We start from the raw sequence: 13,792 nt of genomic DNA, 5'->3' as shown, positions 1-13,792 counted from the left end.
AGTTGCAGAGGGAGGTGTCCAGGCCCAGCAGGTTCAGCTTTCAAATCAGATGCTGAGGAATTATTGTGTTGAATGCTGAGCTGAAGTCTATAAACAGCATTCGATCATATGAGTCCTTTTTATCTAGGTGGGTGAGGGCCAGATGGAGGATCCCAGATAGCAAAAAATATCCGCACAGCTTCTTTTTGCTGCCAACCCTAAGCTGTCGGCTATAGGTGTGTCCCACTGGCGGGGATGAAACATTTGCCGCCAAATTGGTCACTCCCATTTCTTGCGAGATGCCGCCGGCGAACAGCTGCCGGGCTGACTGCTTCATATTCTCTGGCGGTTGCCTCCGTCTAATGGACCGCAGCCGGCTGGTGGCAAGATGCTTTGAAAATACAAGGATTTCTACTCTCAAAATCGGCCAGCCATGTTGGCTATTATTATTTTTTGCTCCAAAGCCATTAGGGTTTATAACATAGTCTTGACTCTTGATTCCATGATAAGGTAAGGTTTAGGAAATTACATTTAAATTACTTTGAAACTCTGAAGCGATTATACAGTAATATATGTCAAATATATAGAATTATTTTATGTCACTTAGGTGAAAATTGTTTACGTTTCTTTGATTTATGCACATTTGAGACATGCACCAACAAACCAAAAAGAATTCCTTTTGTAAAACTTACTTGGCAATAAATATCTTTCTGATTCTGATTAGGTTTTAAAATAGATATTTAATTCATGGTATGAACAATTTAGCAGAATAAATTGATGAAGTTAGACTTTTCACCAATGCCTGTATCAGTGAACAGTGAAAGATATCTGCAACATGGGCAAAATCTTGGGTATACTTTATATTTTTTTTATTAATTTGCAACCATGGTGATATCTATCATAAACATGAAAATCCCTGTTTTGACGTGAAGGATAAACTCAATGAAAAAGCTAAATTATCCTCTGGTTTCACAGTTGCGCAGAAATTTCGTTTATGTCTTTACATTTTTTCCAACCTCGATTTATTTGTTTTTTTTACCTTTTGTAGGTAAGGGATTCATTTGCAATTATGACCTGTACAAATGTATAAGAAAGTGTTAAAGTCCCTGTAAAAAAATCTAAACATATTATAAATGTATTGCTAAAACACATTACAAAGACTGTGAACTGTGAAGTACTGAATAGCCTAAGTGCAAAAGCGTAGTGACGAACTTCCGCTGTCGCCAGAACTCGGCATATTTGTTTCCGGTTTACTTGCGTGTCGCCCAAAATGTCTGTTTTAACTCGATGTCTCCAGGATCTTCCAATAATTAGTGTCAGCGATGTTCATGGCATTGTTGATGCCTGGTCCCCTGCTCCGACAAGCAAGAGGGACAAGGGCTTTAAACTCTACATATCGAGTTATCTGCACAACTACAAGGGTAAGTATTTTAATCTAATGTGGTGTGCCGGCAGATAGCGGCTAAGCTAGTTCGCCACGTGTTCATTATTAATGTAACGTTAGTATAGAAGCTTGTTTTTTCTTAGTTTTAAAGCAGACTGTTTGTTAATTTTTGTGATAATTGTAATATCAATTATATTAACTTGCTCTCCTCTCATTTTCTAATAAAGATCAGGGCACAGGTGAAGTCACTGTCAGGGCATTGTGCTACAGGTCCATGAGGAAAACAGATAAACCTCACAGTTTGAGTGTATGGTGAAGCTAGAATTGATAAGACCTCAGTTATAGGCTTGTTACTTTAATAGCCCGGTGTTCCTGGGGATTTAGCAAAGGTAATTCATGTTTATAATAACTCTTAAATAAGTAGGTAATGAAAAGAGTGGCTAAAATTGGCAGGTGAGTTTACCTTGCTGGTCCACATTTGGGTTACTGAATGCCTTCTTGTTCATGTTATAAGCTTGTTACTTATTATAACCAGGTGTTCCCGATGTTCCTGGGGACTCGGCTAAGGTTATTCACGTTTAATGTAACTCAAATCAAATGAAAACAGTTATTGTAGGCAGGTAAGTTTCCCTAGCTGGTCCCCTCTGGGTAAAATGCGTTCTTATTCAAGTTTTCAACACAGTCATTCGTTTAAGATGCAATCTTGTGTTATAAGTATTAGGCTATCATGATTATACAGTGAGCAAGCTATATAAATAAGTATTTAATATAATAAAAGTGTAGAGAAACAACCGAGTGTGTAAGGTAAAGGCTGAATATTGTAGATTTATTACAATATGTTGCATGTTTGAATTAAAATACCTGTGGATATGCAACTTCCCACTCATGAAAGTTTTATGTTATTCAAAGGAGCACACTCTACAAAGGCCTGACTGGAGATTTGCCTGATCTATCCGTCCTTCAGGTGAGTAGGGATATAACAATAGCAAATTTCACTGTACAGTATGATATATCAACCAAAATCTGTATACCAATATTTCATTATATTCTTTTTCCTCTCCTTTTACAAACAAATATTCTGCTTCAAAGAAAAAAAATGAAATTGATGTTCTCATAAGGGTCCTTCATTATGAACTTGTATGCCATGCATAACATACTGTGGATAAAAATTACAGGGAAAGTTACTGGTATGATAATTGTGATTATATTATATTACTATTATATTTAGTGTATTGCTAATCAATATATTGTTACTTCCCAGGTGACAGCGGCTCACTTCAAGAGCAGGTGAAGCAAGTTGGGACAATGTTGAAGACGTTTGCTCGCACTGGGCAATCAGGTACAACTTGCAAACAACACCTGTGGTTGTTGGTTTAATTCCCACTGGGGCCACCTGTACATGTAGTAGACCTAGATATAAATGTCATAGTTTAGTAGTTGAAGGACCAGGACTGACTACTTTATTCTTTTATTCTGGGAACCCCTGTAGGTGCAGATCAAACCCTAATGCTGCAACGTCTTGGAGAGTTTGGTGATGTTGTGCGTAGCATGGACAACAAAATGGACACTATGCTGCAACATTTCAGTGCCAATGTGTCGGTTGGAGAGTTATCCCTGCCAGGGGATCTGTTACTCCCCCTAGACACCCAGGAAGATTTGGCGTTGCTTGACAACAGTTTGAGGCAGGATAAAGAGTTCCAGCAACGATTTGTAAGTGTGCTAATTTCGTTTATAAAGCCATAGGGTAATCTAAAAAGTACAATTAAGATTGTACACTGTATATTCTACAGTCTGAATCCACGGCCTGTCACATTTTAAATTTATGAGAAGCTTCAGAGAAATGTAATTTGTAACACTTTTTTTTTGTATTTTCAGCTTCGGTTTTTGGCAATCAAATGTGGGAGGGACCTAAAGACAACCGTGTGGCGAATGCTTCAGAGTATCTTCTCTAATCACCTTTCCATCAATACAACCTGGACTGGTGTAGGGGATAAAGCATGTTTTAGAGACATGTTCCTGAAGACCATTGTTCAAAGTAAGTTGGATATTTTTTTTATATTTAAGTAGATGTGTATGACCTTATGCCATTCAAATGGAATGACAGATCTTTATTTTCTACAGGAGCCATCCGGAAGAACTCGGCAACCCAGGATGCCACTGATGAGGCGATCCAGGTTAACGTTACGCGTTACCTGAAAGGAGCATCTGAACGTGAAGGTGGAAAAAGGCGCCGCACATCTGAACCTAGGCTGACTACTGACACCCAAGCATCACTGACAACTGGAACCCTTTCTTTATCCTGCAGTCAGTAACATCAAGACCCATAAAAAAGCCTGCTAAAAGTGTCAGACTACACTCACCCAATCCACACTGTTCACTGTGGAAATTGCTCTTTTTTTTTCTTCATGACCCTGCTTTGAGGGCAGCTCCTTGGATGAATATGGGATGGTTTGTCCTTTTATACAGGCGCACGAGGAATCACTGAAGATATGCCAATTTGCACTGCCTCATTCTGGAGGTCTGGGAAAACCGGTAATTCATAGCCCACTACGCCACGCAGACCCCAACCACTCCAGACATTCTGATTGGCTGTGTTCTCTACAGCCAGATTTTCTGCTGTTAATTGTATTTGTTCCCACTTGTTGTCATGTGTAAGTTGAATGTCAAAAGTTATATTATACCTGTTATCCTGCACATTCCTTGATACCAAAGATCTCAATTATTTCATATACAATTTGCTGCTTATTTCATTGTTACAGTGCTTAACTATTCTATTTTTAAATATAGCTTGTAAATCCTAGATTATACATCTAATACTTGATATCAGCACATTATCTGGTATCAAATATTCTTCTTACCGTGACTTTGGCTTATTTCATTCCGTCAGTGCTTAACGATTCTATTATAGTTTGTAAATCCTATTTCATGCCTGATATTTGATATTGCACATTAACTAGTACCAAAAATTCTCCTTTCATTTCATCAGTGTGCTTAACTGTTATTCTATTGTTAAATATAGCTTGGGAGTCCTATTTCATACCTCTGATACTTGATATTGCACATTACCTGGTACCAAATATTCTACTCATTCCGTCACAGTGCTTAACTGTTATTCTATTGTTAAATATAGCTTGTAAATCCTTGTGCCACAGGTCAGCATTGCAGTTATAATGGTATATTCTACTCCACAGCTTTACTCTAAATTATTACCACTTATCCTATTGTTAGAAATGACTTGTAAATATGATGTTATACCTCAATTTATTTGGTATCCTGCACTTTCTTTGGTACCAAATATCCTCATTGCTTATGTTTACTGTAATTCTTTTCAATCCCAGAGCTGACCTCTTTATATTATTAACAATTATTGTAAGTGTTACAATAGTGTTTTTTACAAAAGTGTTTTTTTTTTACCAAAATGTAATTGGAAACCTGTATGTTATTTGTGTGTGTGTGTGTGTGTGTGTGTGTGTGTGTGTGTGTGTGTGTGTGTGTGTGTGTATATATCATATATATGATTGTGTTTGTATTTTTCTGTAATTTATATGTCAGTGTTCTGACATCTTGTTTCAATGACAGTTACTGTACATTGAAATGTGAAAAATTAAAACGCCAAATGGAAATTTGTCTGGTTTGATCAATCATTATTCTAGATAAACTGCATGCTATAAATATTTTAATAATATATATATATATATATATATATATATATATATATATATATATATATACACACAAAAAGCGGCGGCAGATCGCTCGAAAATAGCTTTTGCCTCCGACGCCCCGCGGAAGGTCCGCCTTCGATATAACGGCGGCGGAACGGCGGATGGCCAGCGGGCCGGCCGCGGAACGAAGGCGGTAGGAAGGCGGCCGCCGCTTTTAAAAAGCGGTGGTGCGCCGTCAAAGGTGTTTGCCATAATGGCATTCTGCCGCTTGTACTGCCTCCGGAGCACCGCCAGCGGGCCGCCGACTCATTGGTATCTGGGATGGTGGCGATGGCGTCGTCTGTTGAACGGTTTGGACGATATGTGAACTGCAGTGGGTCTAGTGAGGGGGGCAGCTGGGTCTTAATGTGCCTCATGATGAGCCTCTCGAAGCACTTCATGATGATGGGTGTGAGTGCGACGGGACAGTAGTCGTTGAGGCAGGACACTGAACACTTCTTTGGCATGGGGACTATGGTGGTGGCCTTGAAGCACGTTGGAACGATGGCGCTGCTCAGAAAGATGTTTAAGATGTCGTTAAGAACATCTGCCAGCTGGTCTGCACATCCTCTGAGCACTCTACCAGGAATATTGTCTGGTCCAGCAGCCTTCCATGGTTTGACTCTACGTAGAGTTTTCCTCACATCAGCCGTGGTACGACAGAGCACCTGGTCGTTGGGAGGAGGCGTGGTCTTTCTCGCCACCACATCGTTCTAAGCTTCAAACCGAGCTTGGATGCCCTGCCACATGTGCCATGTGATTCTCTGGGCGTGTGTGCGCTTTGCCTCTCTGATGGACCGGGAGAGATTGGCCCTCGCTGTTCATAGGGCAGCGTTGTTGCCTGCTCTGAAGGTGGAGTCTTGTGTTTGTGTAAACAAGATCAAGCATGTTCGCCCCTCTCGTTGCAAAATCCACATACTGATGGAGTTAGGGAGCACTGTCTTGAGATTTGCATGATTGAAATATCCGGCGACAATAAACACTCCATCAGGGTGAGCGTTCTGCAGTTCGCTCATAGCCCTATACAGTTCAAAGAGCGCTTCCTTAGCGTTAGCGCTGGGGAGAATGTAAACTCCAGTTATAATAACAGTGGTGAATTCCCATGGTAAATAAAAAGGTCTGCATCTAACAGTCACAAGCTCCACCAGCGATGAGCAGTAACTAGAGACTAGCATAGAGTTATTGCACCATTTTGTGTTGATATAAACACACAAGCCACCACAGAGAGCTGCATTTCTGTCGGCAGGAAACGAGGCGAGCCCGTCTAGCTGAATGCCGGCATCCAGAACTCTGTCACTGAGCCACGTCTCTGTGAAGACAAAGACGCAGCAGTCTCTAAGCTCACGCTGCGTAGTCTGCTGGAGTCGGATGTAGTCCAGTTTATTGTCCAGGGAGCAAACATTTGAGAGCAGGATAGATGGGACAGCCAGCCGGCTAGGGTTTGTTTTTAGCCTAGCATGGACCCCCGCCCTCTTGCCTTGCTTTTGCTTCCTTGCACACTGCTTACGACATCCCCTCCCCTGGGCATCAGGCGTCGCCGAGGACTGGAGGCCTGGTCTCCGCAGCAAGCCGAGTTCGCATAGCAACTCCTGCAGATCATCATGCAGCTTGGTTGTTGCATGAATCTTATATTTTAACAGTGTCTGGCGATGGTAGACACGAACACCGGTTGACAAAAATAGCAAAAATAGCACCATTTTGGATCCGAAGTGGCTGTTGCGTGCTACCGCGCCACCATCTTCTACAGTTTTACTATTGTTTACTATTTACTATTTTACTACAACTTGTGAGATCTGTAAACACTGCAACTGGTATATCACCCACTTTGTAGGCTTCTGAATATAAATATGGTATGTTATATGTTCATGAGAGATATCTGTCTGACACGGTGATTTGTTTGAATTGAAATAGCATAAATTTGTACTATTGTACTATCAACTGTACATAACTGTATATATAATAGTCTAACAACATTATTGCGCTATTGTATATTTCTCCCTTTATTTATCCGTTATATCTTTTTTTATTATTATTTTATGTCACTGTATGTATATATTTAAATGTATATGTTTGTATTTTCTGGGGGTCTCACTGGAGAAACGAATTTGGTTGTGACTTCCACTGGAAATCGTTCCTTAGCATTGCAAAGCTCTGGCTGCAGTCATTTTAGACGATGTTCACAGCTGGTAATAAGACGATCCGATCGCAAATGGACAGCAATAAATATAGTTGTAAACGGGATGTAAAACTTTGTGATTGAATCACAAAAACACATATAGAAGTAGTCAAAAACAACATCGCATTTGAGGTTTTAAAACGCCGTCCTGATATGTCCCGGACGGCAGCGAAGCACCACCTCTCACCAGTCAATCACCCGCCGAACAAAAGATTTAAAAGAAAATACCTGTCCCATCGGACAACTTGAAAAAGCGATTACATATCCAAGAATGAGAACTTCACAACTCATTCTCAGTGTGTCTGTCTGATATCAGGTGACAAGATGACAAGCACACACATCTGAAGCTGAACTAACACAGGTTCTCCACTAAAAACAATGGATCATTTTACTCGAAATGTTGCGTTTGTGCTAAGATTAAATCTCAACTGCATCTGGGAGAAACAGCACATCATTCAGTAGCACACTGGTATAGTGACTGATGTATGTCCATATGAAATCATACACACTCTCCTCAAAATCCCAACACCGCAACGAAAAAATGAATGGATGTACATTGTAACAACAGCTGTATTTACTTGACAACAGAAGTAATACCACTGATCTATATACGTATATAACTGGATAGCTCATGACGTCACAACAGTGAAGCTACTGCGCCGCCATCTTGGTATTCCCTAACGTTCTGTATTCCTATGGGTCTCAATGGGAAATCGTCTGTTTTGGTGAGTAATTTTTACCTATCCAGTCACATAAAAAAAATGTTTTATGTCTGCATACACTGCATCACAATGCAATCTTCCTAAATATGTAATTCATTATTTTGACTTTCATTTTTCCCCCCTGCATATTCTAAATGTAAGCGTGTTATGTTACTCTTTATTGCAGCAGCATTACGTTCAGCGGCGCACGTGTTACCTCAATAGAAACAAGTTTATGAAACTGAGGTAAGATATCAGTAGACATTTTCAAACATATTTTTAGCAGGCTTTAAAGTTTTTATTCTGAATACATAATTATGTTTTGAACAAAAGCTAGTTTACGTTGAAAGTGCATTGTGGTTATTTTCTCATAAAATGCAGTATAAGTCTCATAAAATTACTGTGTTTCAGATAGTATAACATATATATATAATATTTAATATTAATAGAAAAGTTGACCCAAATATGTAAATTCTGTCATCATATACTCAACCTCATGTCCTTCCAAATCCATGTGACTTTCTTTTTCAGAACCCCCCAAAATGTATTTTGTATTCCATATAAGGAAAGTAAATGGTGAGCAAAATAGCTTGTTTTGGTCACCAATGGCTTTCATTATATGGACAAAATGTTTTTTTTAAATGTCATCTTTTGTGTTTCACAGAAAAAGTCATACAGGTTTGGAAGGACATGAGGTTGAGTAAATAGCTGTGCGTAAGGTCTTAAGTTGGGGTATAAAGTTCAAGGCTTCGTAACTACTAGTTAGTTTGCAACTAAGTCGGTGCTTAATTTGGTTGCTCCACCTGTTCTTAAGGCAAGTCTTAACTAGTAAGTCGTAAACTCTCGCATACTATGATGTTTACCTGCATTGATCTATTAAGCAGCGTTCATATTTGTACACAGAAGTATTAAAAATCCATGAACTTCAATTTGATTTTGTTACGGTTGATGTACAAACCTTGTTTGCTCACGTAACCGTCACTGCGGACGTCACAAGAGCAGCTCTCTTGAGAGACATATTTTGATAATTAAGATATTATTTTAATTATTTAACATTTTATATTTTTATATTTGACTGTCATTCATATGATTTTGAAGCCTGAAAAGGAAATCATACCCTTATTTTATTATATGACTCAAGCTTGTAAAAATTTGTATAAATGAATTAGTTAGTTTGTATGGTAATTATTCATCATATTTAGGAAACACCTAAAACAGGCAATTAATTGTCATAATCACAATTATTATTGATGCCAAACATGCAAAACATGAGCTTATTGATGTCATAAAATATCAGTCTGCTTTTTTATTCCATCAGTTACACCTGCTCGGAGTCTTCTGTAAATATTTAGTTTATACTTACGGTTACGTCGTACTGAAGTTTAATGGTGCAATGCTCAAATATTTAGTAGTGCGTAAATTGTGACTTCGTGCCCATTTACGCCACAACTAGGCTAAGTTTAAACTTTTGTATAGCTGGTGCAACCGGCTCCTGATCTTTATATCAAACTTTTCTTTTTTCTTCTATTTTGCTGTACAAGCTTGCCCAGAGTTTTCTTAAGCCGTTTGGAGTGTGATGCAGCACATGTTTCCTTGGCAATGAAGTGGAGCCTGATGTTTGTGCAGCTTTCTGCAATGCACTGAGTATGAAGATGTGATTGTTGTATGGTTCTAGGTTGAACACATTTGCCTCAAGTTCCTTGAATGCAGAACCACCATGGAGATCCAGAACCTTTGTGGGGACAGAGATGGGCCTTGTGAGTGTGTGCTGTTGAAGAAATCTCTCAGCTGTCTTGCAGACTTTCAGGACGCTGTCTGACGGTCTTATAAATCCACCTCAGGACTTCATGTGAATCAGTGTGTTCATCTTGGGAAGAGCTCTCGACACTGAGTGCTGATAAACAGGTAATGCACAGAATCATCTTCATAGTGGTTTTAACTGCAAAGCCTGCTATGTACCCCACCACAGCCTCTTTGAACATGGACAAGCTGGGACGACATACAGTGATGTTTTTCTCTGTGTCTTCTGTTTCAGGCTGAACGTCACTGCCTGAAATGCCAGCATATCAGAAGATGCTGCCTCCAGTGTCACTGTGCTATCGGGTGGAGAACTGTTCCACTAGCTCTGATGGCATGTCTTGCTACCATTCTTTTGAAAGCGGAATAATGTGGGATTGTTGTTAAATCCATTAGCAGATTTGTTCCCACATATCTGCAAATTTTTATTGTATTGTTCAGTTTAAGTCAATTTTTGTGTGTACTTGGAAGCTTTTGTTATTGAACAAATAAATATGTATGATTTCCTTGTGTGCATATGTCAATAAACTTATTTCTAATTATGATTTAAAAGATCAGGGGATTGTTGAAACAATTAAATTCTCACAAGCTGGTATGTACATATTCCAGAAATGAATGCAAATGGATAATTCCATTAAGTAAAGGTAAATTTATTTATGTGTGTGTATATATATAAAATAATGTCTTAATATTACAAAATATGAATTCTTATTTCTTTGTTTTGTGGTGAACTATGACCCAGACAGAGCCTTCAAACCCGAAAAACTCAAATTCATAAAGCCTGCAACAGGTTTATCAGCTTTCTAAACAATTTTGTACCTCTTGGCTTAAAAAAGTTGCATTACCATGTTCGTTATCCGTGGGTGTTCTCTGGAATCCAGGAGGGGTTTGCGGCATTGCATTAACTGCATTTATATCATCCACTTTGTCACACTGGGGAACTTTGAGAAATCATGCTGTCAAGGACCAGATTAAGCAACCGTTTAAATGCCATTGTATGAGGAGTGAGACTCAACTCTAGATATAGTCTATTGAGATCACACAACGTCACTTGAACTTCAGCCCAGTGTGACAACGGTGTCGCAGGAACTTCACAGTCACTAAACACCGAGCGCAAGCAACACATTACATAAGTGAAGGCGAAACATGGAATATGAGGGAGTTGCGAGCAGTTCACGTGGAAAACAGAAAATAAATCGATGTCTTCTTATTGGTATAATTACGTTCCTTGCGTTCGCGATTATTCTGGCATTTGTGTTAGTGTATACACTGAAGAAAGAACACGGCCCGAGAGAAACTGTGTTGAGCAGATGCCAGCGCTATTTGGACGCCAACCCATCAGCGTCGAGGTGAGGAATTCATCCATACATGTATCCGTTTAAAAAAAAAGGAAAACTTTTCGACTATATACGTAGTAGGCTATGCCGTAAAATACAAATAGTCTCAAAATAATTGTATGTTAATTTAACATTTTCATGAGCTATATAAGAGACCATAGAAACGATTTATAGGAGGAATCTGAAAGTCCGAACAGTTTTAGAAAATAAACAGCGGCGCAAATCACATGACAGTGTGGAGAGAACAGGCGGTTGAAACGCATGAACGCGTCCTGTGCGACTGCCATCTAAAGCCAGGAACAGATTGAGTAATGTTCGCACTGCAGGTGTTTTGATTTGGAATGATCAAGCTCAAAGCGATTCTATTATTAGTGTCTTCAGGACTGCCATTAAAAATGTTGTCAGCGCTCTGGGCAGACTTTTAAATTTAGGTGTAGTCTTACAGAGACAATTTCTAGTTTTGTGGATCACCACACGATTTTGTTTCTAATTAAAGATAGTACAATTTTTTATTGTTTCTCAAAAGTCTTCCGCACCTTTAACAAATAGGTTCTGTTGGGCACATTGGAATTCTATTCTAATATATTTGACCTCTTCATGACTAAACTACAGATAGCAACACACTCTGAATTGATATTTAAAATGTACCACTAAAAGCCTGTCCATTAAAATAATCTTTGTTAAAAACTCTTACTGATGAAATACCAATTGGTAACTTAAATGTGAGATTTGTATTATTTTTCAATTTAGGAAAAAGAAGATTTTTTTCATCACCATATAGTAATCCTATAAACATCAGAGGTTTTATTCTAGTGAGACTAGAAATGTGAAGCCAGTTAAGTTTTTTTCGTATGTGTATTACTTTTCATAATACACATTGTTTCAAAGCCGTCTTGATAACACGATAGTTTTATGATCAGGCATTACGAACCGTTATCCCCAGGGGACTGGATTTCACGGGCACACTCATTTGATCATGACACCAGGTTTGGATCCAGCATTGAAACAAGCAAGTAATCGCAATGGCATTATTAGGGACGAGTGTGATTCAGAATTCCCCCTTACTTTACAGTTTTACTCCACTGATGGTAAGGTTAAGGTTTGGAGGTTACTGTTATAAAATATACATTCCTCTTCATGCTAAGAAAACAACACACTTTACAAGATGCTTTTGGCACCCCTCTGTGAACATTTCACCCAGAAAAAGGAGCTCATGGGCTGTGTTCCACTTCCCTTTGAACATCCACTGACTAACTCCCCAAAGCACTTCCCCTCGGGAAACAACTCGATTGTGACGACAGCAGATTGCACTTCATAAACCCACACATCTCTAATGTATGATGGAAGTGAAGTTAGGTCAATTAAGCAGTTTAGAAAAGTTATATTGAGATTTAATAGCATAAAACTTGTAGCTTTACCTTAAACTGTTTATCACACCGTTGTAGCCTATGTGTTCATTATGTTAACATTTTAGTTTGTGTAAATCTTGATTAATCCTTTCTAACAATTCATTCTAATGAAAAACATGGATGTCATTGAATTTGCTTGGGCGTTGGGCAATATTTCTTTTAACCCTGTCCATGTTTCTTAAATTCTCAGACTCATGTGAAGCCCTGTCCACTGAAAGATGAACCCACGCTGTGCACATGAATATTTACATGTAAGAATCAGGGGCGTGTCTAGGGGGAGTCTGGGGGAGGCAGTGCTTGCTAGGATAAGCTCTGCCTCCCCTGAGAATTTGAGAAATAATCTGTCCATCTGATCAGAGGCGGCGGCAGCTGATTTTGCCGGGGCTTCAGCCCCGAATGTTTTGAGTGTAGCCCCGAATGTATTTTGAATAGTTGACTGACAAATATGAAACTGGAAAAAAGCCTATGTAAACCCCTGAAATCATAAGTTGCCTTATTTCATTGTGCTTTGGCTTTGCACATACTGCATACAGCCTGTAAAAATAGACATAGGCATAATCTAGCCTATAGAATAAGTTCCTTTGCTGTCGGTAGCCTATGGGCGACTCCGTTTCTTCCTCTCTGTTGATTATGCAGCAGGGAGAGGAGGATCTTGCACAGTCGTTGACATCAACTAACATTACTTAGTGGCGAGTTAACGGCAGTTAGCAGGACAGCAAAAATTAAGCAAATGAGCGGTACGAGCCCTGTTCGGAGCGTACTTTTCTTGTTTATCAGGTGTTGTTTTCGCTAAGGATAACCAATAAGCATTAACATAAATTGTATGTGTGACTTGTTTTGTGATATTAGTTTGTAGGAAATTTACACTTTGATTTGATTAAATGGTTTTGAAGAGTGTAGCAAAGATGAGCAGCAGACTGATGAATTATTCTCACAGAGATGATGAGAATTATATACAGTTCGATGCCATAGTGTGTCAATGAACTTAGACTAAAGTCATTCATGTATTGCTTTAACTTAGGACCTTATACATCATTTTGACTATGTCTTAATTTTGACTTATAAAAATATAAATTATTTATATTCAATATTTTTTTTACCTCACTTTACTCACTATAATATAACTCTTTTGTGATGACTTCATGTTAATGTCCATGAAAATTCAAGAATCATGATAGATCTTAGGGCAATCCCACTGATCTGCTCTTCCCAATACATTTTCTTCAATGGTATTGGTCTACACTTTGACATATGTAGCACTTGATGAATTAGTTGTTTGAAGCTGATTTGCAGTAAGTTATGTGC

At 38.8% G+C, this 13,792-nt stretch overlaps 2 protein-coding genes across 2 annotated transcripts in view; both read left to right on the top strand.

The window, feature by feature from the left end:
• Positions 1–467: 467 nt before the first annotated feature.
• LOC127618077 (uncharacterized) lies at positions 468–4,851 on the top strand. The gene is made up of 5 exons (XM_052090316.1): positions 468–2,327; positions 2,625–2,702; positions 2,853–3,073; positions 3,239–3,398; positions 3,485–4,851. Exons 2-5 carry the CDS (start codon positions 2,669–2,671, stop codon positions 3,673–3,675), a joined length of 606 nt encoding a protein of 201 aa, XP_051946276.1. The 5' UTR covers positions 468–2,327; positions 2,625–2,668; the 3' UTR covers positions 3,676–4,851.
• A 5,843-nt stretch (positions 4,852–10,694) lies between these two features.
• The window catches only part of LOC127617925 (ADP-ribosyl cyclase/cyclic ADP-ribose hydrolase 1-like), a 35,306-nt gene continuing 32,208 nt past the window's right edge, over positions 10,695–13,792 (top strand). The window contains exon 1 of the mRNA XM_052090099.1: positions 10,695–11,090. Within this exon, the coding sequence (XP_051946059.1) occupies positions 10,888–11,090 (203 nt within the window). The 5' untranslated portion in view covers positions 10,695–10,887. The remainder of the gene's footprint in view (positions 11,091–13,792) is intronic.

This window comes from Xyrauchen texanus, chromosome 24 (genome assembly GCF_025860055.1).
Source record: "Xyrauchen texanus isolate HMW12.3.18 chromosome 24, RBS_HiC_50CHRs, whole genome shotgun sequence".
NCBI classification, from domain to species: Eukaryota; Metazoa; Chordata; class Actinopteri; order Cypriniformes; family Catostomidae; genus Xyrauchen; species Xyrauchen texanus.
The sequence above is the reverse complement of the archived record's forward strand: the minus strand, read 5'-3'. Positions and strand labels throughout refer to the sequence as shown.